The sequence below is a fragment of the Aspergillus ibericus genome (assembly GCF_003184845.1).
Source record: "Aspergillus ibericus CBS 121593 unplaced genomic scaffold BO80scaffold_66, whole genome shotgun sequence".
NCBI classification, from domain to species: domain Eukaryota; kingdom Fungi; phylum Ascomycota; class Eurotiomycetes; order Eurotiales; family Aspergillaceae; genus Aspergillus; species Aspergillus ibericus.
In genome coordinates this window covers 121696-143953 of record NW_020292164.1, presented here as the reverse complement: position 1 = coordinate 143953, position 22258 = coordinate 121696, and the positions used below count along the sequence as shown (strand labels likewise).

General features: G+C 56.8%; 12 protein-coding genes across 12 annotated transcripts; 4 read left to right on the top strand and 8 right to left on the bottom strand.

The window, feature by feature from the left end:
• Nucleotides 1-21: 21 nt before the first annotated feature.
• BO80DRAFT_505905 (glycoside hydrolase family 28 protein) lies at nt 22-1621 on the top strand (the record flags this gene model as incomplete). The annotated part of the gene is made up of 5 exons (XM_025724517.1): nt 22-288; nt 366-791; nt 844-973; nt 1028-1355; nt 1582-1621. 5 exons carry the CDS (start codon nt 22-24, stop codon nt 1619-1621), a joined length of 1191 nt encoding a protein of 396 aa, XP_025570203.1.
• Nucleotides 1622-2081: 460 nt separating this feature from the next.
• Nucleotides 2082-3565, bottom strand: BO80DRAFT_313464 (Zn(II)2Cys6 transcription factor; the record flags this gene model as incomplete). The annotated part of the gene is made up of 2 exons (XM_025715052.1): nt 2082-3432; nt 3507-3565. Coding segments are annotated over 2 exons (1410 nt in total), but the record flags the coding sequence as incomplete, so codon positions are not given.
• Nucleotides 3566-4153: 588 nt separating this feature from the next.
• BO80DRAFT_367890 (uncharacterized protein) lies at nt 4154-5596 on the bottom strand (the record flags this gene model as incomplete). Its single annotated transcript, XM_025716308.1, has 2 exons — nt 4154-4225; nt 4274-5596. 2 exons carry the CDS (start codon nt 5594-5596, stop codon nt 4154-4156), a joined length of 1395 nt encoding a protein of 464 aa, XP_025570201.1.
• A 1195-nt stretch (nt 5597-6791) lies between these two features.
• On the bottom strand, nt 6792-8111 carry BO80DRAFT_505902 (uncharacterized protein; the record flags this gene model as incomplete). Its single annotated transcript, XM_025724516.1, has 1 exon — nt 6792-8111. One exon carries the CDS (start codon nt 8109-8111, stop codon nt 6792-6794), a length of 1320 nt encoding a protein of 439 aa, XP_025570200.1.
• A 961-nt stretch (nt 8112-9072) lies between these two features.
• On the bottom strand, nt 9073-10382 carry BO80DRAFT_247954 (uncharacterized protein). The gene has a single exon (XM_025714614.1). It carries the CDS (start codon nt 10180-10182, stop codon nt 9421-9423), a length of 762 nt encoding a protein of 253 aa, XP_025570199.1. The 5' UTR covers nt 10183-10382; the 3' UTR covers nt 9073-9420.
• Nucleotides 10038-11844, top strand: BO80DRAFT_429597 (MFS transporter). Its single transcript, XM_025720507.1, has 2 exons — nt 10038-10871; nt 10951-11844. The coding sequence occupies exons 1-2, from the start codon at nt 10212-10214 to the stop codon at nt 11773-11775; spliced, it is 1485 nt and encodes a 494-aa protein (XP_025570198.1). The 5' UTR covers nt 10038-10211; the 3' UTR covers nt 11776-11844.
• A 705-nt stretch (nt 11845-12549) lies between these two features.
• Nucleotides 12550-14035, bottom strand: BO80DRAFT_367789 (phosphoglycerate mutase-like protein; the record flags this gene model as incomplete). Its single annotated transcript, XM_025716304.1, has 4 exons — nt 12550-12663; nt 12724-13403; nt 13474-13808; nt 13872-14035. 4 exons carry the CDS (start codon nt 14033-14035, stop codon nt 12550-12552), a joined length of 1293 nt encoding a protein of 430 aa, XP_025570197.1.
• A 942-nt stretch (nt 14036-14977) lies between these two features.
• Nucleotides 14978-16197, bottom strand: BO80DRAFT_367829 (dTDP-glucose 4,6-dehydratase; the record flags this gene model as incomplete). The annotated part of the gene is made up of 4 exons (XM_025716305.1): nt 14978-15190; nt 15236-15423; nt 15483-16024; nt 16100-16197. 4 exons carry the CDS (start codon nt 16195-16197, stop codon nt 14978-14980), a joined length of 1041 nt encoding a protein of 346 aa, XP_025570196.1.
• Nucleotides 16198-17025: 828 nt separating this feature from the next.
• BO80DRAFT_459491 (GIG1 family protein) lies at nt 17026-17753 on the bottom strand (the record flags this gene model as incomplete). The annotated part of the gene is made up of 2 exons (XM_025722347.1): nt 17026-17552; nt 17618-17753. 2 exons carry the CDS (start codon nt 17751-17753, stop codon nt 17026-17028), a joined length of 663 nt encoding a protein of 220 aa, XP_025570195.1.
• On the top strand, nt 17716-18605 carry BO80DRAFT_469100 (putative quinol monooxygenase). Its single transcript, XM_025722983.1, has 2 exons — nt 17716-18392; nt 18454-18605. The coding sequence occupies exons 1-2, from the start codon at nt 18151-18153 to the stop codon at nt 18596-18598; spliced, it is 387 nt and encodes a 128-aa protein (XP_025570194.1). The 5' UTR covers nt 17716-18150; the 3' UTR covers nt 18599-18605.
• A 326-nt stretch (nt 18606-18931) lies between these two features.
• On the top strand, nt 18932-20598 carry BO80DRAFT_505898 (MFS transporter; the record flags this gene model as incomplete). Its single annotated transcript, XM_025724515.1, has 2 exons — nt 18932-19407; nt 19469-20598. The coding sequence occupies exons 1-2, from the start codon at nt 19200-19202 to the stop codon at nt 20596-20598; spliced, it is 1338 nt and encodes a 445-aa protein (XP_025570193.1). The 5' UTR covers nt 18932-19199.
• Nucleotides 20599-20637: 39 nt separating this feature from the next.
• On the bottom strand, nt 20638-22187 carry BO80DRAFT_247809 (Gfo/Idh/MocA family protein). Its single transcript, XM_025714613.1, has 4 exons — nt 21960-22187; nt 21884-21904; nt 21299-21823; nt 20638-21246 (listed from the first exon to the last, which is right to left on the bottom strand). The coding sequence occupies exons 1-4, from the start codon at nt 22009-22011 to the stop codon at nt 20678-20680; spliced, it is 1167 nt and encodes a 388-aa protein (XP_025570192.1). The 5' UTR covers nt 22012-22187; the 3' UTR covers nt 20638-20677.
• Nucleotides 22188-22258: the final 71 nt, after the last annotated feature.

Here is a 22258-nt window from a genome sequence, read left to right as displayed (position 1 = left end):
CTTGTGTCTTCCATCTAGAAAATGGTCCGTCAATTCGTCTTGGCTTGCGGTCTGTTGGCAGCGGTGGCTGTCCAGGCTCGGCCCGCCGAACCGTCTCCTCCCTTGGTGACGGAAGCGCCCGATGCCAGTCTCATCGAGAAAAGAGCGACCAGCTGCACCTTTTCAGGCTCCGAGGGAGCCTCCAAAGCGAGCAAGTCGAAGACCTCTTGCTCCACGATTTACCTTTCCGATGTGGCCGTCCCATCCGGCACCACCTTGGATCTCACGGACCTGAATGATGGTACCCATGTATGTTTCCCCGGGCAGAGCCATCCCCATTCCTATTCATCTCTGGGATCGTGAGCTTTCACTGACCGGCTGGGGAGGTTATCTTCCAAGGAGAAACCACCTTTGGCTACGAGGAATGGGAGGGCCCCCTCGTCTCGGTGTCGGGAACCGATATTACGGTGGAAGGCGAGAGCGGTGCGGTGCTGAATGGCGATGGCAGCCGCTGGTGGGACGGCGAGGGCGGCAATGGTGGGAAAACAAAGCCCAAGTTCTTCTATGCCCACGACTTGACCTCCTCGACGATCAAGAGCATCTATGTCGAGAACTCGCCCGTTCAGGTCTTCAGTATTGACGGATCCACCGATCTCACCATGACCGATATCACGGTGGACAACACGGATGGGGACACCGATGACCTGGCTGCCAATACCGACGGTTTCGATATCGGTGAAAGTACCTATATCACCATCACCGGGGCCGAGATCTACAATCAGGATGACTGCGTTGCCATCAACTCCGGAGAGGTACGTCACACATAGATTTCATGATGGACATCCATCACTGATCATGGAACAGAACATCTACTTCAGTGCCAGTGTCTGTTCCGGTGGCCACGGCCTGTCGATTGGCTCGGTCGGAGGACGCGATGATAACACGGTCAAGAACGTGACCTTCTATGATGTGAACGTGCTCAAGTCTCAGCAAGGTATGGAAGCTTCCCCGGCAGTCCTCCGTTGCCCTTGATTGATGAATCCCCTAGCGATCCGCATCAAGACCATCTACGGCGACACCGGCTCGGTCAGCGAAGTCACCTATCATGAAATTGCCTTCTCCGATGCCACCGACTACGGCATCATCATCGAGCAGAACTATGACGATACTTCCAAGACTCCCACCACCGGGGTTCCCATCACTGATTTTGTCCTCGAGAATATTAGCGGAACCTGTGAGGATGATGACTGCACGGAGATCTATATTGCCTGCGGGGATGGCAGCTGTTCGGACTGGACCTGGACCACCGTCAGTGTTACCGGGGGCAAGGTCAGTGATGACTGCCTGAACGTGCCTTCGGGGATTAGCTGCGATTTGTAAGGGACTATGATGGAAGGGTTTGCCAGCGACTGGACGTCTTGAAGTTATCGCTCGCTACATGGTTGTTTGCAGGACTGTGATCGGTAGCCTTCTGCTTTGTATGTTTGCCTAGGAAGGAGTGATCAAACATTTCAACCCCCAGAATATCTAGGAATGCCCCTTCACTTCGAAAAGATATTCAACCCCCCTGACATTAAGGGGGTACTGCTCTCAATATCTTAGCATGCACCGTTACACGCCCGCCAAGAAGTCGGAGTTCTGAAAGTAAAGATCGGCAATTTATTATAATTACAGCGGAAAGAGTAGTCAGGATAAAGGTCTCGTGTTCTAATGTGATAGGCTCAGGCAAAAGTTGGGAAGCTTTCACCGAGGGGAGAGGGGCTTCAATGCCCTAGATTGTGGAAGAGGGACAGCAAAAGAAAGCCCTGCAGGATCCTGCCTCGGATACACCCCCGTCACACGCAGTCCAAATACCAGACCGACCGGCCCTGAATCTCCGAACAGTCCGTCTTGACCACCCCGCCCGGCTTCCCCGCCAGCCACTCCGAGGCCCCTCGCAGGGAGGCAATGGACCCCAGCAACCGATCATCCTGCTCCAGGTCAAGTAACTCCGCAACCTCTTTGCTATCCGTGGAACCTTTCCTCATAGACATCGGCTGAAACCCCGGTCCCGGTTGCGGGTGTTGCTTAATTGACCCCGATCCACCGGTTCCGACGCCCAGCTCCAACTTCAACCCACTGGTCGCAAATTCGGCCACGAGCACGCCATTATAATACCCCTCACCCCGCGGGGCAGCCCGGAGCGCCTGGATCGCCCGGGCCCGGATGGCGTAGTCGGGACATCGTAGGGCCAGGAAGGACAGCGCGGCGCAGAGAGTGCCATCGGGGGTGAAGCGCGCGACACAGTGAGGACGACCCGTTTTCTCATCAACGGAGTCCAGGGTCGCCAACGCGTGCAGAGACTCAGATAGCAGGGCCTTGTATTCAGAATGGAGTGGCTGCAGGTCAGGATGACAGGGCGGGTGGAGACAGGTTTTGATGGCGAGGGTGAAGGTGCGGTGGCTTAGTTGGACCATGGTGGAGGAACAGTGGTCTTGCACCCCCGGAGAGGCCTTCTGGAGGAACATCGTCCAGTGCACGCCAAACCGATTCAGACAGGACAGAAGCCGGTATTGTTGGGGCTGGAGCACGGGGTACTCGGACAGCCGGTCGACGTCCGCGAGGCTCCAGCAGTGCTCGAGGAGGAGAAAGACGGTGGGGACGAGGGAGTGGAGGGTCTGCCGGGCCTGACGGACGGAGTGGAAAGGCGTGGAGGATGATAAGCGGGCTTCGAAGGATGCGTGGTAGTGAAAGTGTTGGTCTAGGGGAAGGAAGGGCTGCTGAACCCCGTGGAAGGCGGAGTGGGCGTCGAGGTACAGAAAGGCTTCGAGGAGCCCGGGCGGAATTGGGTATTGCTTCGGGTCCATCTCGCTAGGGCTGCCGTCGCCGCGCCGTAGCTCATGGAGGATGCGGAGTCCACTCTGCAGGTGGACGTTGGCATCATCGTAGCGGGCACAGGCCAGCTCGCGCAGGATGAACAGCAGGCAACACACCAGAAGCACGGGCGGCAGCTGCGGGTCCTGCGACCCGGTGCGCTGCTGAAGCAGACGATAGGCTCGACTGGAGTGAATTAGGGCAAAGCCATGCCATGGTCCACGCAGGGTCTGACCTGGAATGGCCAGTCGGCCTGCTTCGTGAATGTGGTGGTTGACGGCGCTGAAGGCCAGGACGGCGTGGTAGACGGCGGGCTCCCGGGCGCTCAGCGGGAAGATGACCTGCTCCCACAGGGTCGGGTCGGACCCGGTCCTGATACAATCCGACAGGAGGACCTGTCGGAAGAAGGACAGACATCGCTTCTCGTCCGAGGTCATGGTCCATTGAAACTCGACGGCGACCGACGGCGACAAGCGAGGATCCGGGGCCCCTGTGTGTTTCCCCGGGAGCGGATGGAGCTCGACCCCTTCACACGGCCACCCGGACGTCTGGCAGTTGAAGCATCGGCCGGGCGTCTCGTCGCATTTGATCCGGCGAATCCTGGGCGGGGGTCGATGAGTCCGCGCTGCATCCGACTTTCTTCCCCGGGGGGCGAGCCTGTAGTCCCGACTTACCGACATGTCCGACACCCCGTCTTGGAGCGCTTGTTGGATGCCCGCCGGCGTCTTGGCGCTCGTTCCCCCATTGCAGGCAGGGAACAGGAGAAGTTTGGTGCAGGCTACTCCGGACTGCCGCAGGAATCACTCCCAACAAGCAGCGGTCCCCCTTTTCTGTTGGTCCTCTCGGCCCTGGACCGCGCTAGCTGGCGCCGTCGGTTCGGCCGACAAATCAACGGCCATCAAGGAGAGATTAGAAAGCCGCACTGGTCGGGGTTGTCAGCAGAACGGAGAGAATCTTGGAGTGCCGTATTCCCCATATGTGACGAGACTGAAGGGGGTTGAGTTCGGGTGTTCTATTTTCTCAACTTCCGCTGGGAGGACAGTTGCTACACCTATCACTGAGAATGTCTGCGATACTATCAGGTTAATCGACTGCATTTTCGATTCTCGCTGTTCCCTTAACGGGGTGATCCATTAAGGCATTAAGCAATACTACTCCTGCCATACTTGCTTCGCGTCAGCGAGCGAGGCAGAAATACTCATTAGGGTTGCTCAGTATTATATAAAGGACAGACGCCATGGTATGTCGTGACGTCCCCAGGACGCACGCAACCACCTCAGGAGGGGGCTGTGCATGCGACCAAGCACTCCTTCACGGCCGTTTACTTTGCTTGACCAATCTCTTCATCATGCGGAGGGGCCGGGAGAGCTCCAGTCGCTGTTGGTGCCGCGGCCTCGGTGGCCTCCGCGACGGGGGGCGAATGCCCCGCCGTTAGGGGCACCGTCGCGGGAGACACCGTCGCCATCTCCGGTTCAGCCGCGGCAACGGGCTCGGGCACAGCGACGGGTTCGGCCGATGACCCCTGGCGGGACTGGGGCGCCACACTGGGTGCCGGACTGGGTGCCAGGAGTCGAGGACCCGGGTGCTTCTCCGGTTGTTTGCTCGTCTTGATGCGGGCAGGGGCGGGCCCCAGCATCGGCGGGTACTTGAATCGGAATCCCCAGACAAAGAAGAGCCGCAGCTTGGTCCCGAGGCTCATCGCATTCCACCGTTTCCGCAGGACCTCCCCGTCAGCCTGCGAGCGTGCCCGGTAGCCTTTCCGGAAGAAGCACAGCAGCAGCAGGGTGATGGGGAGAATGGTCAGCGACCAACAGACCGGCAGCCCCCGGCGGGTTTGCCAGCCCAGCATGAGGCGGCGAAACCGGATCCAGGCCTCCACAAAGCCGAGGATCAGGAACAGGCCAATCCAGCCAATGCTGAGAATGAGGGTGAGCGCCAAAGGGGAGATTCCCATCGGGTAACTATCGAGGAACCAACTCTTCTCGCCATCATAGCCCCCATAGCCATAACCCCAGTAGTTGCCGTAACTACCAGAGCTACCCGAGCTGCCAGACGCCCCGTAGCCAGAGTCGCCGTAATCTCCGTAGTGGCTGCTGCCATCGGTGCTGGTGTAAGAGCAGCCGGCACCGGTGTACAACGAAGTAGGCCGGTTGTATATACTCAATGAGTCAAGCGAGCTGCTGGGGACCTGGGTGGGGTCGACGTAGACGATGTCGATGGTGTAGGTCGTGGGCTGGAAGGGCCGGCTGGAGTCGACGGAGAAAGAAGTTGTCACCGCCGTGCGGGGGAGGAGGGCTTGCACGGCGGTAGGGGGAATGATCTCCGCTGCGGTGGTCTGGGTCCATTGCGAGGAGCACCCAGTCGGCGCGCTGTAGGTTATATTGACCGCAAAGATGGTGCTGTGGTAGGCATCGTCGTCATCGTCGGAGTAGCCATAGTCGTCATATTCGTCCACCACCGATCCAACACCCGTAGGGTACAGCTGCTGAACGATGGTGACATCCTTCGAGTCATCATAGTAGTAATAGTAGTCATTAGAGGTCCCAGTGGAGGTCGCCGTCGAGATAGCCTCGGGGATGGACGTGGCGGTGGGGGTGATTTGCTGAATGAGGGTGGTGGTGATGGTCTCGTAGTAGTAGGAGCGCGTACGGACAACCTCTTGGTAGTCCGCAGTGACAAGCCACGGCGCAGCAGAAACGAAGGAAGACAGTTGGGAGAGAAACCAAAGCGAGAGAAGCGGCCAAAAGGAGCGTGAGAGGGCCATCCTGAAAGGGTTGCCCGGGGTGGGAATGTGCAAACTTGGAGGGGGGACGCCAGCCGGAAGAATGGTGGCGCCCATGAGGTACTTCTATAAATCCTGGATCATAGAACCTCATGACTCCGACGAGCCCCGTGGAAATTACTGCATCTCCACCATTTCCTCTTAGCGTAATGATTGGCAGGGCCTCGTGAAAAGGGTCTGCGCCGTGGACTTAGCGTCGGGGCTAAGATGCTCGGGTTGTCTTGGCTTAGGGACAGGGTCCAAGATCAAGCCCATCGGAGGAACACCACGCCGAGTCGTGTCTGCCTCTATGACTGGGTTTTAAACCCCTTCTCCTGGCTTGCTTCAATCTGATGAAGACCATCGGATAAAAAGGGAGGTGCATCCGCGTCCCCTGGCACGTAGCTGGGCAGAGCCCTCCGACGGCCAGATGCCGGGGGGGTAACTATTTAGCGCCCTCGCTTTCAGGGTCCTATCTGGCTAGTCCAGGAAGCTAAATCGAAGAGACTTTGGCGGCTTGTTCCGGATTTGCCAGGGTGCTGCCTGCTTCGCGCTCGGGTGCCTAATCTGGGCGAGTCGCCGGGCGCGCTGCCGGTTTAGCTTTGGGCGGGCCTGGGTTCGTGTTATCGCGAGATCCCCACCCATGGGTTGCACCGACGGGTAAATCCACTCCAGGGTTGCTGCCCTATCCAAGCCTCGTTCCGCTGGGTCGAGTTGATACTTGGCTATTCCTCACAAACCATGGGCTGACCCTTGACATGGAGGCGTATTGAATGTAAGGTCCCAGGGCAGGAGATCGCGGGATGTCGCTTTGGACAAGGATCTTGGCTATTACTGAAGCTTTTCTGGGCCCAATTTCGATGTTCTGGTCCTTGACCAGCATACTCTTGGGCCTACCCAGGGTGTTCGCCGTGTAGCCCCTTTTGGTTCCTACTGACTTTTAGTGAGTGACCGAAAATGCGATGCTTGGTCCACCATGTCGAGTGGGAGATGAATTGTGGATCGGTCGTTCACTAACCTCTAAGTCTAGCGAACTGGAGACGTGGACGAGCATGAGTCTAAAAATGCCACAGCAAAGACATGAATAAGTGTCAAAATCAACAGGCGAGAGTTCAACACACTAAGAAACCAAATGTTCTTGGTCAATCCACGTTGGGTATCTTGACCACCATGTCAACTTCGAGTCCACGCAGGCTATTTAGAAGGCAATGCACTCCGTATCATAGATGGGAAGGGTCACATTGTACAGCGTCTCCGAATACAGATCAGTCACGAACACGTCAACGCCAAAGGTGAAGTCACTGGTAAACCAGTACCCATTCTCGCACGAACCACTCCCATTCTCCACTGTCACGCCATTGTCGGTGCTGAGCGCGACTGAGCCTTCCACGGAAAATTCGTTCACGATCTCTGCCCTCGCTTCGATGCCAGCTGATACATCCAGTAGCCCGTCGAGGACGTCAATGCCGATGGAGAGCTCCACGTCCGCAAATGGATTGAGCTCGGCATCAACCTCAGCGGACAATGTGGCAGATGCATTGTATGTAGGGGCCCATCCCGAGGAACTGGAGGTGCTGCTGTCCAGGAGGTCCAGGTACAATCTTCCATCGGCGATTTGGGCGGACACATCAGCGGTCACATTGGCCTCGCCGGTGATAGCGAACTCCACCCCGACTCCGAATGTGAGCGAGGGACCAATGCTGAGGATGCCGGCGATCTCAAAGGCGGAAACGGACAAGGCATCAAAGGTGTAACTCAGGACATTGGTGGAGTAAGAAGCCTCGGCTTGGGCACTGACGCTCACATCGGCCACGAGCGCGATATCCAACTCCAGGTATAATGTCGTCGCGGTCAGGTTGGAAACATCAAAGTCCACGCCTCCACTCAGGTCCACGGTCGTACTCAGATCGACCTCCTGGACATCAATCGCGAGGTCGTCGGTGTTGATCAGATCTCCGGACCACTCATCGGAGAGCGTAATGGTCAAGTCACGCTTCCTTGAGGCTACGGCCGTCGAGTTGAAGGTCACGGAAAGAAACGCAGCTTGCTCTCGGAGAGAGCTCTCTGCGGCTTGCGCAGTAATGGTCTGGGTGTCATTGTCGTATGCCAAAGAGCTGACTACATACACTCCGTGTGCATTCTCCGTGTCGCAGTTTCCCTCGTGGTTGGTGAGAATGATCAGGTCGGCAGACGACCACTCGGAGATGCTCGTCTCATAGTCCACGGCACTGTCGTAGGTAATCTCCACGGTATCTGTAGAGCAGTCCACCGTGGAGATTGAATTGATGTTGTCCAAGACGACGGTGGGGAGTTTCATTTGCGCATCCACGTGGGCCGCCGCTGAAGATTGGCTCCCGGCCTGGTAGTACAGCGATATGTTGTACGATGGCTGAACGCCATCCGAGCCGGTATCTCTGCGCATCCGGACAGGATGGAGGACATGTGCGGGCTCAACGGACCCCAGTACCGTAGGGAGTGCCATGGCCGCTGTCAGAACGAGACTTGAAAGTGCGCGCATGGCGAAGACAGGCTTTCCAGAGATGATATACGCGGAGTGAAGCAGTGTGAACAATACTACTGCGAAACAACTACACTCGGCTGTCAGGGAAAAGACGAGGTTTTATATGATGCTCAGCAATACTTCCCGTCAAGAAGGATTAATGTTTACCCCTCATTTGATGGCCTGAGTTCTGACGAACTTTCACCGAGAAGAAGAACCTTGTCACCGAAACCAATTGCTAGAATCCATTTCCACGTGCAACTCATTGTCGCGAATCTTCATGTCGAATGGTGTGCGCATGCCTTTGCTACCCCTCATTAAGCTATATGAGGTGAACCGGACATGTTCCGCCGATAGAGGATCTGATTGGTGGTAATGCGCGGGAGGCCTCTTCACATTTAATCTATTTGTGCAGAGTCCAGGATTGAACTAACTTGCAGGGGTCAGCATGTGATCCTGACTGGGGTGGATTAACAGCATAGTACCATTTCTGCAGGATTCAATCCGCATTCTCGGCCTACCAGGTACAATGGCCGAAATGGTAATCCCTGGCCATAGCATGACTGTCTGCCCGCCTGGGGTGGCACGTTGTGGCCTGCATCATGTGCGATACGTCTAATACGGATGATATACCCAAGGATTCTATATGTCGGGGGTTATGACCGCACTAGTGATTCGACCATTGGCATGGACACACTGTGTCGAGCTAGCTAATGTGTCATTCAGCGCGCTGCATCAAACGGCCCTCCCCTGCCAGGCTTTCCCTGTAACGCCATTGTGAAGAATTGTTCCTACATATGGACAAATAATGTTCTGATCGTTCTAGATCCGCACCCATGAATCATGCCCATGTTAAGCATCCTGCTTCTTGCCTGCACACCTGGCATGCTTATCTATCACTCTTCTACGAATGACGTCTTGTTTGGGGCCAATGGCTCAACACGCTTGGGTACAGGCGTCCCTCAGGGGAGGCACTACTAGGTGAACTGCAGCCACCAGGTATGTTGGAATCCAGACTGTATGTGATTTACAAAGCCTGCGAGCGAGAGAGCAGCAATTCTCAAACAACGTCATATGGGGTGAGGACAACGGATCAAGCAGCGTTGAGTTAATACGAGATAAGCTCTACAGCGCGAGATGATGGAGCCTGACTTGCCAGCGGGTGTGGAGCACCGCCTGTAAATGATCGGTGGGTTTGGGACGAGACCAAGATGCTGTGGAAGGAGTCGCCGATCGGTTCTCAAGGCGACACCCACGATACCGCATTGAATCGCAGCGGCAACATTCTCCGTGAGGCCTATAGATCAGCCTGAAGACGGTCTCTATTTCAGCGAATCTCATCCAGTTGCCCTCGTGGCCGCCAGCGGAAGACTAGCCGGCGCCTGCCACGCGACCCATCCAGGCCGACGGCGGTGCATTGCATGGCACTTGGCAGCCATCTGACCCGTGGGCAAGGAGAAGAACCATGAACAATGCTAGGCCAACGGGGGTTCATCCGAGCAAAGAATAAGATCAAGATACCGCTGCCCCCTGGGAGGGAATGGAGCCCCAGTCCGACGGGCTCGGCTAGTTTGGCCCCTTGGAGACCGTCCTGGGCAGCCCCGCCCATGCCCCGCCGCCAACTGGGATGGCCCCTGGCCAGGCTGCCCAAGTCGCATCCTCCCACCTGCGAAGAAGGGGAGGAGTGAGGGTGAGTGCAGCCTCGATGCAGACATATTGCACCCTTCGCGTCTTCCACCCCTCCCCACAGTGAGGATGTTGATATGTGCACAATGGTGTCGACGCCTGTCCAGTGGCACGGGTCATGCATGACTGGGATGGGATGAAATTCGCTTTCGCATTCGCTTTCGGGTTCGGGTAAGGGCCCCCACCGCATAAGACGGCATAACCCGCGGGTGGCGGGTGGCTGTGGGATGGAGGTTATGTAACCTCGCCCCCATGCAAGCATAACCCCATGGATAATCGGGGATAAGCTGCCGTCGGACTTCGCATGCGCCGGTGGTTCGGCCCCAGCGCCGAAATGAAAAGTTCGTCGACGGTGGGCAGCCTCGGTCGAGGCTGGGTATAAAGGCCCAAAGCTGCCCGTCATGGCGCCTTCCACGCGGCAGGGACAAAAAGATGGTGGACCAGACCGACTTGGAGAAGGGCGCGATCCCGCCGACCGTGCAAGCCTCCCCGGAGCTCGACCAAACCTCCCACCACCACCATGACGCCAATATCGTGGACTACGATGGCCCCGATGACCCGGAAAGCCCCTTCAATTGGCCGCGCTGGAAGAAAGGCCGCCAGCTGGTGTTGATGGCATTCAACACCTTCATCACGCCCCTGGCCTCCTCCATGTTCGCCCCCGGGGTGGAGGGGGTCATGAAGGATTTCCACTCCAGCAGTACCATGTTAGCATCCTTTATCGTGTCGGTCTACGTCCTCGGATATGTCATCGGACCGTTCCTCATCGCCCCGCTGTCGGAGATCTATGGGCGCGTGCCCCTCTACCACGTGTGCAACGTCCTGTTCCTCATCTTCACCATTGCCTGCGCCGTGGCCCAAACCATGCCCCAACTGATTGTGTTCCGGCTGCTGGCGGGCACGGCCGGGGTCTGCCCCCTGACCATTGGCTCCGGCACCGTGGCCGATATGGTGCCCAAGGAGAAGCGAGCCGGAATCATGGCCATCTGGGCCATGGGGCCGATCTTGGGTCCGGTGGTGGGACCCGTGGCCGGAGGCTTTCTGGCCGAGGACGAAGGCTGGCGCTGGGTGTTTTGGGTGCTGGCGATTGCGGTAAGTACTAGCTACTAGGGTTGACCCGGAATGATCCTTTTTGGCCAGAGTAAGACTGACTGACCCCCCTCGGGTCCAGACCGGTGTCATGACCATCCTCTGCATGATCTGGTACCGTGAAACCTACGCCCCCGTCATCCTCGAACGCAAGGCGGCGCGCCTCCGCAAAGAGACCGGCAACCCCAACCTCCGTTCGGTGCACGATCACGGCAAACAACCCCGCGAGGTTCTCCTGTCCGCCCTGGCGCGCCCGATTAAACTCCTCGCCAAATCTCCCATTGTCCTGCTCATGGTCTTGTTTGCCGCCATCACCTACGGCTACCTATACCTGATGTTCACAACCATCACGTCGATCTTTGAGGAGGTCTATGGCTTCTCCACCGGCCTGGCGGGCCTCGCATACCTCGGTTTTGGCATTGGGTGTCTCATTGGCCTGGTGGTGACCGGCGCGGTTTCGAACCGCATCGCCATGAGCCATTCGGCCAAAGGATGCTTCACCCCGGAATCCCGCTTACCCCCGATGATCTTCGGCTGTTGGGCCATCCCCATCGGGGTGTTCTGGTATGGGTGGGCGGCGCAGGCTCAAACCCACTGGATCGTCCCAATCCTGGGCACGGGGGTCTTCGCCATCGGTCTGATGACCGTCTTCATGTCCGCCAGTACCTACCTGGTGGACTCGTACCTGCGCTATGCCGCCTCTGTGACGGCCGCCAATACCGGGCTGCGGTCCCTATTCGGCGCCCTGTTGCCCTTGGCGGGGCCCTCCATGTACGACGCGTTGGGGTTGGGGTGGGGAAATTCCCTCCTCGCCTTCATTGCATTGGCCATGTGTGCCTGTCCCCTGTTCTTCTGGCGCTACGGCGCGCGGATCCGGACCCATCCACGCTTTCAGATCAAGCTGTAAAAGATACCCTAGAGTTGTATATAGACTATACCCCAAGACACATATAATAGACGAGACGATTCAAGAACATTCCGTGTGCTGAAGAGCGGGCCATAGGTCGATACGTAGTGGAGTGAACCTTTTCTTAGCGTGTAGCGCCGCCGCGCCGCCCCCCACCGTCCCAGCTTGCGTTAAATGGCAAGGGTATGGTGACGGGTTGGCGTTCATCTAACCGGTGGCAGCAGTGAGAACGGAAAGGCAGCTTTCGGCTGCTTCTGTGTTGACGAACCTAGCTGCATGGGCTCAGGGTCTTAACTCAGACCGACCAGCGGTCAAATAAAGACCGGGGGCCTCACAGTGGCTGCCACAAGCTTGTTGTCTGGGACGGCGGGTATATATATATGGGACGGGAGTAATCTCCGTAAGCGGCATGCTGATATGGTGAATGATGGGAGGGTCTGACCGCGCTGAGAATCGTCATGAAAAACTGTAGTGGTAGCGTGCTCAGTAAGGTAACAGCATCTTGCAACAGGATGAATAACCCAGATAAACAATTCAAGGATGATAAGATGAGATCAGGCTGGGATAACCCGAAAATGTGCATAGTTAACAAAAACATCGTCGCTTAGCTGACTAAGCCACCGTCTTTCCACGTGATCCATAGGTCCCAGCGCTTCTCTTCTCTTCACCTTCATCTTCATCTGCCTTCTCTTGAGAACCCCCCCCCCCAAACCGCCCTGCAGATGCCTAGCGTCATTCCACTCCCCTTCTTCCCACCGGCTGATGTGATTCAATCTAGTATCCCGCGGGTTCGCTCTTCGCCGGAAAACATGGCTGGTCAAGACGGCGCGCACACAGTTCTCTCCACGCGGTCGGAGTAAACCGATCGACGATCTCCTTGAACGCTGCCTGGCGGGTGGCCACCGTGTCAGATCATGATCTCTACCCCAGGGAAGACTCTCTACCTACCAACGTGCAAAAGCTCTTGTCGCCTCGCCAGTTCCGACCGGGAAGTCTGCAACCCGGTACCACCAATACTCGATTGTTGTAGCGGAGGCGGACATAATACTGTTGGAGGAACTGTTTCTGCTGGTCGGAGAGCTCAGACACCGGACTGCGGCCGATCAACGGCAGGCTGGACCCTCCATCGAGTGACGGAGCCGTGTTTTGGTCCTGGAATAGCTCAATGGCCAGGACGGATCCGTACGGAGGCCAGTTACCCGACCCAGTCAAGTCGACCGAGCCCAGGGACGTCGCTATGGCTCCTACCGTTGAATCGTGCGAGCCCGCCAGAAAAAGCTTCGGGCTGGACCCGGGGCGTGTGTCGTCCGCCTGTCTCTGCGCCGTGTTCACCATCCGCTGCACTACATCCCCGAGAATGGACCCAATTCCGAGACGTCGTGCTTCCTCGTTCTCCTGATACATCCCGAATTCCTCTTCGTACGCGATGTGCTCGATGATTTGCACCGTCCCATCGTCGTGAAACTCCCTCGGGAGACGAATACCTGGCGAGCCGCTGGCAGACGTGCAGCTGACGATGTCATGAATGGCGTGAATGCTGGGTCTGGAATCCACGGCGATCAGCTGCCTCGGTGGCATGAATTTCCCGAGGAGCATGTTGAGGTGGTCGACCTCTGCGCTGTGATTCCCTGGGGTGCGACGGTTAGATCTTCTCCATGCCACTCTGGCTGGGGGGCGAGCAGAGTAAAGCACTCTCACATTTGGCAGCAGTCCGGCGCGCATATGCCTTACTGATCTGAATGAAGCGTTCACAGTAGTCCTCGTTCGGCAGTAGGGTCTCTTCCTCAGGACTTCGCATGACGATGCGTGGCTGTCCAAAACTTGATGCGCGAGTACCAGGAGGCAGGAGGCCCATGATAACATGCTGCAAGGACTCCAGTGCCCTGGGGTATGGGGATGCGCGAAAGCTTATGGTATCCGGTTTGGTCAACACAGCAGGAAGAAAGTTCAGCCGATCAATGTAGAGCCTGCGGAGCTCGGCCCCTAGGGCGACCATTGCTGCTCGACCATGATCGGTAAGCTCTCCGTGGAAGCTACGTCCGTCAGGCTTTGATGTCAGCTCAGGGCCCCGTAAGCGCTTGTTGGGCCGTGCTCACCATAGATTGTCACTATCATTTGGCACCAAAGGACCATCGTCAGTATCAAATGTCTCTATCACTCGCTGCCACCCCAAAGGAATATTCTTTTCCTGCTTAGCGTTGTCGAGTAACCCCGTTCTCCGGTGTCTCACCCCGGCACATAGCGGCCAGACTGTATACATCCACCACTTAGCTTAGTGCGCACCAGTCTTGCTGGGAACATACATCGGGGCAGACCAAGTTGCTAGATGCTTATCAGCAGTATACGAGACACGTGTGTCCAGGTAGCCTACCTTGGGCGAAAACGGGAGCTGTGGGCGTTCGCGCCCCTCCAGAAATTCAGATATAGTGCCAACTATAGCACGAGATGGTGGCTTACCATGTCGGAAGAACTGTTCATCGTGAGCTTGAGTAAGCAAGGCACGTAGGTTGTACTGACAAGATTGACAGATTGAAGGGAAAGTTCCTCCGGATACGGCACATTCGGATCCTCGGCGGAGAACAAATTGGCAAGCTCTGACTGTCGTAGTATCTCATCCCCCTGCAGACGATTCTCTCGACGGGGACTACGTTCTTGCGTGTCCTGCCAGATCAGCTGTCGCAGAGCTTGTACTAGAAGGGGTTTTGCTGAATACTGGGGTCGTCCGTGTTGCGGTTCTGACGGCCTTTGTGTGTAGTGCAACTAGTATTGGAGATCTGGCGTCCATGCCACAACGCCCAAGTCCCCTCTGTATTGATGGTGCACAATGACATACGGACCATTGTACGGCAGTTGGGATCCCAACTGGTCAGCGGATGCCATGGTCCTTGTGTGCTAGACTGCCGATCCCTCTGCGACCATGCTATATTCTACCTTTCGCCAATGCATTGGATCAATAAATCTCAGAAGGGCAATACAAGGAAAGGGGCCATTGTTGCGAGGATGACCTTCACCTCTGCCTTCCTAAAAGAATCACCCATCCGAAGGCTCTGACTGCCCCAATAAATTCGTCCGATTTCTTGATGTCTCAATAATGACCAGATCGCCAGCCGATCGCTGATTGTAAACCACAGTGCAGAATATAACATGATTCCCCGCTCATCTTCGCAACCCGAACCAGCCTACCAAAATACATGCTAAGATCTCAGGTCGACCGACCGTTGGTCTCGCAAATGGGCTCTGCCTTGGACCAGAATGTGTCACCATAGTCACGATACCATTCTAAGGTTATTGCAAGAGCGTCGTCGAAGGAGACTTGTTCTGTCCACCCTAGCAGCCGGAGCTTGGAGTCATCGGTCCAATACATCCGGTCATTGAACGGCCGGTCCTCCACCATTTCCAGATATTGTTCACATCCCTCGCTGCAACCGGGATGGAACCACTGTAGGATCTTTTCTGCGACGTCTCGGACCTGAATTTGCTCCCGCGAGGCAATGTTGTAGGTCTCGGATACGATTCCGCGGTGGAAGATGATATCGAAGGCGTTCATGGCATCGGCGGCGAAGACGAATCCGCGCATTGCCTTCCCATCGCCATGGACTGTCATGCGCCTGGAATTAAGCAACTGCATGGCGAGCTTAGGGATCAGTTCTGCGACACGTTATGTCAGAAATCCGCAGCCTCGGGCATCGGAAACATGGGCTTCTCACTTTCGGGATACTGGTAGGGACCAAACACGTTATTGCAGCGAGTGATAATGATGGGCATGTGAAATGAATGAAGATATGCGTTCACAATCATCTCCGCGGCGGCTTTGCTGGCCGAGTACGGATTCGTGGGATTCAGCCGGTCTTCCTCCGTAAATGCATAGCTCTGGCCCGGCTCATTCTCCCCGTATACCTCGTCTGTTGAGACATGGATAAATCGACGCACTGTCCTGGATTTCCGCGCCGCCTCGAGAAGAATATGGGTGCCCGTGACGTTGTTCTGCGTGAAAGGGATGGGGTCAACAAAAGAGTGGTCCACATGGGAGTTGGCCGCGAAGTGGACAACGGCATCAATCCTAAACTGCTGGAAGAGGGTCGCAACGCTGCGAGAGTTGCACAGGTCGCCCTCGATGAAATGAAAGTTTGGCAGATGCTCAATCGGCTGAATGTTTCGCTTGGAGGCGCAGTAGTCGAGGATGTCAAAGCAGAGAATCGTATACCGCTCTCCGTATACCCGGAGGAGATGCCGGACAAACCACCCCCCACTGATGAAGCCGCGTCAGCCTGACGGATTGTATACGGACACCGATCTCAGGATGGGACGTCAGTGCCAGACTCACATGAAGCCTGCCCCTCCAGTGACCAAGATGGTCTTCATGTCACCGGCGCCATCATCCCCTGACTCTCCATTACCGAGACCCAGCTCCTGAATTGTCATCCTGTTGATGCTTCTGTGTAATGCTGGTGCCTCCACATCGCATTTATTGCACGAAGATACTCCAGCACTATAAGTGAACACAAACTCGGAGCTTCACCAATTAGTCGTGCCACAGCTCGCTCCGCGCTCTGCCATTTATAGCACGCATCTATGTTGTCATGCCCTTCGTATTGATTGCCTGCTTTGCTTTTCCGGGGTTATCCTCATCGTATAGTACGCAGGACGAAGGGCTGTGATGACCTGCACCCTGTCAGCGTCTGGATGACGCTGAAGACAAAGATCTTTGCTCGTGGGAGTCTGCCCAGTCCAATGACTCGGTCGCATTCTTACCATTAGGGTACACAATTAGGTGACGCGAACTACTAACCCAAGCTGTGGGAGGGACACCTACAAACCGACTCTCCCCCGTCCAGCCCGGGAGGCAAGATAGCGAGAGGTAGGCGAGCATCACGTATGCCAATCCCGGGGCTGATGGTAGACACAGGTTAGTCACAGAATACAGTATACGCGGCTATTACTCACCGATTGCCAGATGCGTTGACCATCCGTCTCGTCGCCTCCGACGTGCTGGTTTACATCTGAACCACCAAGGATACCTTGTATCCCTGGTACATGAATGACACGATAGCTACGTTGTGTCTTTAGGGCAATGCAGAGATCACTAGGGCTCCGTGAACGAAGGTACCGTGGAAAGGAGTAGAATTCAGCGCAAGCTCCGTCCCGGGCTTTGATGCTAACCATGGCAAGCACTTCCTCTGGAGCTGCAACACCTTAGATGAACAGGCCGATAGCTACCCCTACGGAGCCGGGCTCTGTAACCTGACATCATCACCGCGGAACGTATGTACGGCAAGTCATTACTTCTGGAGTCTGACCGGTCAGACGGGTCACTAGACCATCGTCCACGCCCCGGAGAAGGACATGGATGTGCTCAATTGCCCGAACACTCTGCCATTTTTGCCGATTTTTAAACCAGATCAGCCCATCGCTATGCTCACGCGCAAAGGCAAACGTCTCTTGCACAAAGTTGTCGATGCGCTGCCTCGACTCTGGAGTCGGGTCACCTTCCTGATCCACAGCGAGCGGCGTTCTCAGCCACACCACCAGGTGGGTGATGTCAGGAGTTGTCCCATATGGCCAGTCGTTGCGAAGAATCCGGTAGTCGGCTGGATTCGCGAATGGAACTGGGTCGACGCACGGAAAACTGCTGCCATCTGCCGGGGGGTCCCAATGCAGTCGCTCGCTCAGGACATATTGTATGACCGAGCCGTAGCTGGCCCTAATCTGCCGAGTCCACAGAATGTAGTTCCGGAGATCCGTGGGGCCACGCTTCAGCATGGACAGATCGCCGTTCGCTATCCAGCCCTCAACATTAGCATGCGGATCGGGCATAGGTGACGTCGTGCAGAAGGGGGCATACCGATGATCTGCTTGATGTCATTCCAGGCGTGGGGGGTAAAATCCTCCGCCTTCATTAAGAGTGACTCTCTGTCAGCCTCGCTCAGTTCGAAGGGCGGATTTTTGATCAGCTCGCTGACGTCCCCAATTTCGGTCATGGTCACGGGCACTAGAAAGTAACACAAGCTCGACTGGAGTAGATTCGGCGATATCCTTTGCTGATGTGCAACAGTCTGCTCCTCGAGCCACACCGTGTCTTCCGCCAGGGGGCGTTACGATTGACGGCTGGTTCGTTCGAAGCGGGGGTTATATTACGATCGAGGGGCTCCCCAGTAGAGGGAGTAGATTTATACATGGGTTATCCCTGCATCCTGGGCCGGACACGCTCGTGGTATTTGTGGCGGGGGTTCATGAATATGCACGCTCAGTCAGATATGGGGTCACGCGAGATGGATGGCTGGCGAGAAGCGGACTGGGAGTAACCTTCTTTAACCTGAGCTAACACCGGGACTCTCTCGATCCCTCAGATCTATCCTGTCACGGCTTAAGCGCAGTATGGCCGAAATCCATCTCATCGCCACCCTTCGACCGGCTCCCGGTAAAGCGGCCGAGGTACATCCTTCCCATTTCCTCCCCCGGTTTGCGTTGCGTCGTTCATTATTCACCGATCTCCAGCTCCGACAGATTCTCTGCGAAACAGCAGAAAATGTAGAGCAGCTCGAACCCAGTTGTTTGACCTTCCTTTTGACGGAATGTCGCCGGCCTGATGACACCATAGAATTCAAGGTCATCGAACGGTAAGGGGACGGCCTCCTCCATCAGCGTTTGGCCGAGGACATTGGCTGACTCCGCACCCAGCTGGGCAAGCCAGGAAGCGCTTGAGCAGCATCAGCATAAGAGCTGGCTGCGCACCATGTACACAGCCTTCGACGAGAGGGATTTATTGGCGGGCCCGGAGGAGATCGAGATGCTGAAGGTCATCTCTGGTTTTACCACACGCTAGAACATGCTTCTCATTCCAAGAACCCGAGGCCGTTGCTCATCCTTGGTCCATTCCTACCATCATCCATCGCTGTAGCATTCCAATGCGCATCCCAGAGTACACTCCCGGTAGGATAGCTTGCCACGCAGGTAGCAGCGATTCAGCCGGGAGCAACCTCGGCCCCCCACAGGCTAAGGCCCAACAGGCAGGCTGTCGGGTATGCGAAAAGAACAGTACCAAACGCACCAATTAGGATTCGAATCGGGGTCTGACTGCCCTGTTCGGGCGCTGGAAGGACGGCTTCTCGGATGCTGTTGCGTCGCACAGCTGCCTTCCGAACAGGCCCGCGGGTTCGAGGCCGGGGAGCACAAAAGATGGAAGAGGATAGGATTCTCATTCACCCTGACCCATATACGAACGCAGTGTTCACATTGTACCACCTGGGCTGGGTTTCAGCTTTGGCAGCCATCCGGTACAGGAGCCATGCTCGATGGTTGGGTAATTTAAATATCTCGACCGAAGGGTTGGACCGTCCTCTGCGGCCCTCTGCAGCCTTCTGCGCCCTGAGGCAGCACCGACGACCTTGTCTCATCTCCTTGCATACATCCTGTTCCCCCACACCATGTCTGTGCAGCAGCTCCGGTCGTCGACCACCTTTGCGGTCATTGTGGTCTGTGTCGCCGTCTTCACTGACATCTTCCTTTATGGGCTTGTGGTGCCCATGCTGCCCTTTGCCCTCGCCGACCGGGTGGGCCTGTCGGACGCTGACATTCAGCCTTGGAACTCCATCCTCTTGGCCACCTACGGGGCGGCTATCATGTTGGGCTCATGTGCGTGCGTTGCCTGCCGAGAGTGACCACCACGCGGATTCTTACTGATCGATGCGCATAGTGCTCTTTGGGTGGATGGGCGACCAAACCCGCACCAAACAACTACCCTTCCTGCTGGGCGTCGGAGTCATGGGAGGTGCCACGGTCCTCTTCTCCCTGACCATCTCGCTGCCCTTGATCGTCCTCGCCCGCGTCCTGCAGGGCTGTTCCACGGCCATTGTTTTTACGATTGGGTTCAGCCTGTTGGTGGAGACCGTGGGTGACCGACACATCGGGCGCGCCATTGGGTTCACGAGCATGAGCCTCAGCATCGGCATCTTCGCGGGGCCCATCGTGGGGGGATTCTTGTACGACCTGGCCGGTTACTTTGCCGTCTTCATCCCCGCCTTTGTCCTCATTGCCCTGGAGTTTCTACTGCGGGTACTGCTGATCGCGCCGACCCACGATCCCGGGCTGACGCACGCCCTCATCCAAGATGAGCAACGGCCCCTCATGCCGGACACTGGAGGTCATGACGCTCGACAGCCAAAGAGACCACCGGCCGTGGTAACCTTGATGCGTATGCCGCGATTTCTTGTTGCGATGGCGGGCATGTTCCTGCTGAACTGCTTCATGACGGCCTTCGAGGCAGTCCTGCCCGTCTACCTCCCGGAAGTCTTCCTCTACCGGTCGACGCAAATCGCCATTGTGTTTCTGTCTAATACTCTGCCGATGATCTGCTCCCCACTGGGCGGATCGATGGTAGACCACCTGGGACCGTTTTGGCCCGCGGTCCTGGGCTTCGGGCTGATCACCCCGAGCATGATGCTGCTCTCTCTGATCCGGGAGCCCAGCCCGTTGACATCCCTGCTGCTGCGGCTTTTCCTGTTTCTCTTCGGCTGTGGGGTCTCTGTCGCCATGCCGGCCATGATGACGGAAGTCACTTTGGCCAAGGATGCCATGGAGGAAGGAGAGCCCGGAATCTTTGGGGATCTGGGTGCCTGTTCGCAGGCCTACGGTCTGAGTAATGCCGCGTTTGCTGGTGGGACACTGGTTGGTCCGTTGTATGCGGGATACGTGCGTGAGGCGGCTGGTTGGACGGCCATGAACATCTCCATGGGGGCGTTCAGTGGACTGATGGTGATACTGGTTATTGTATTTACTCCGCGAAAAAGGCCGGGGGTGGTCCGGACGACGCGGATGGGGGCTTGATACAGAACAATGATATCATGTAGACTACCTGAATATCCCATACTCATAAATCTGCACACAGGATCGACATCACATAGTATTAGGCTTGCTTTGTCGCCATGTTCACCGGGTACGCCTCGGTCTCAATTACGTCCGGGAATGATAATCCGTGAGCCCGACGAATTTCATCTAGAATTTCCATGACTGCCAAAGTCTCCGTCCACGGCAGGCCCGCGCTTTCTAGCTTCCCATCGCGGACACATCGAGCGACCTCATCTGCCTCAAAGCACAGCCCATGGGCGCCCCCGGGAATGGGAAACGCGAACTCCTCCGCTTCTCCGACCATCCCGAATCGCTGCTCCCGTTTGACGATGCGGTATTTCGACGGACACCAGGGACGCCCGTAGACTTGGATCTCCCCCCGATCGCCCTGGATCCGCACCACCGGGGTCTGGCCATCTGGATCTCCCATGGCCCGGAGACTGGCACTGGCCACCGCCTGCACCGAGGATGGATATGGCGGATCCGCCGGGAAGGTCATGAGGATGGTGGTCGATTCGTCCACGCCGGCGGAGTCAAGGGGTGTCATCGTTGATAAGATGGTGCTAGGCTTTCGATTCAGCAGACAATGAAGAGCCTGTAAGACCCAATGGATGGGATATACGCCCACTGTGGACATCACCGTCAGCGCGTCCAACTTAACGACACGAGCATCACGTACAATCCAGCAACGCACCCCCGGCCAACTCCTTCTTGGTTAAATAGCTGTCCTTCAACTCCTGCAGAGCGTCGGTTCCGATCGAGTTATCCGCAAACACACGAAGCACCGGCCCGATGGCGCCCTCTTGGATCTGCTGGCGAATCTGAATGGCAATGGGCAGGAACCGCGTCCACATGCCCTCCATGAGGAAACATCCCCGTTCACGAGCCGTTTCGACGAGCTTGCGCGCCTGACCAGCCGTGACCGTAAAGGCCTTCTCACAGAGAACATGCTTTCCCGCGCGCAGGGCGAGCATGGCATTCTGGTAGTGATGGGAATGCGGCGAGGCGATATAGACGGCGTCTACGCGGGGGTCCGCCACCAGAGCGTCGTAGCTACCATACGCAAGGGCCGTCGACGCCCCGACGCGGTCGAGGAACTGTTGGGCGATCGCCGGCGATCGCGCAGATGCCACCGCCAGCAGTACATGCGACACATCGGCGACACCGCGGGTGGTTGGATCGGAGAGCAGGTCTTTGGCAAAGGCTGTCTGCTCGTTAGGGATATACTTCCTGAAAAGCTTGGGGGGTAGAGGAGGGAATATACTCTCGGCAATCGTTCCGGTGGCTGTGGAAGAGTTCGAGTTAGCGGGGTGGGCTGGGTGGGGACAGCAGGAACATACCGAGAATGCCCCAACGAAGGCAGAACGGAGGGGATGGGGGCGTCGAAACCATTAGCTTGACTGTTGGCCTGCTATCCAGTACCCTGGCTTCTCAGCAAGCCGGAGTGAGGGTAACTCGCAGATTGTCTCGAGGACGGCTGGAGTCATTGAGATAGTCGGCTAAGTTGTGCCGACGTGCAGAGAATCCGCCCATCCCCGCTCCAGGTGGAAACGCTCCGAGCAATGCATCGAATGGGGTTATCCAGGTGGCGTGCAGGGCCAGCTGGCTGGTGACGTCGGCCCCGAAGGAAGGGCGTTCA

What these genes read in the sequence shown, in the direction of transcription:
- BO80DRAFT_247954 (XM_025714614.1), bottom strand. Translation starts at nt 10,182, where the DNA reads ATGACGGGCAGCTTTGGGCCTTTATACCCAGCCTCGACCGAGGCTGCC.
- BO80DRAFT_429597 (XM_025720507.1), top strand. Translation starts at nt 10,212, where the DNA reads ATGGTGGACCAGACCGACTTGGAGAAGGGCGCGATCCCGCCGACCGTG. An exon ending in TTTGGGTGCTGGCGATTGCG is followed by an intron (nt 10,872 to 10,950) that starts GTAAGTACTAGC and finishes CCTCGGGTCCAG; the next exon opens with ACCGGTGTCATGACCATCCT.
- BO80DRAFT_469100 (XM_025722983.1), top strand. Translation starts at nt 18,151, where the DNA reads ATGGCCGAAATCCATCTCATCGCCACCCTTCGACCGGCTCCCGGTAAA. An exon ending in GAATTCAAGGTCATCGAACG is followed by an intron (nt 18,393 to 18,453) that starts GTAAGGGGACGG and finishes CTCCGCACCCAG; the next exon opens with CTGGGCAAGCCAGGAAGCGC.
- BO80DRAFT_247809 (XM_025714613.1), bottom strand. Translation starts at nt 22,011, where the DNA reads ATGGTTTCGACGCCCCCATCCCCTCCGTTCTGCCTTCGTTGGGGCATT. An exon ending in CACCGGAACGATTGCCGAGA is followed by an intron (nt 21,824 to 21,883) that starts GTATATTCCCTC and finishes ACGAGCAGACAG; the next exon opens with CCTTTGCCAAAGACCTGCTC. An exon ending in CGGGGGTGCGTTGCTGGATT is followed by an intron (nt 21,247 to 21,298) that starts GTACGTGATGCT and finishes TGATGTCCACAG; the next exon opens with TGGGCGTATATCCCATCCAT.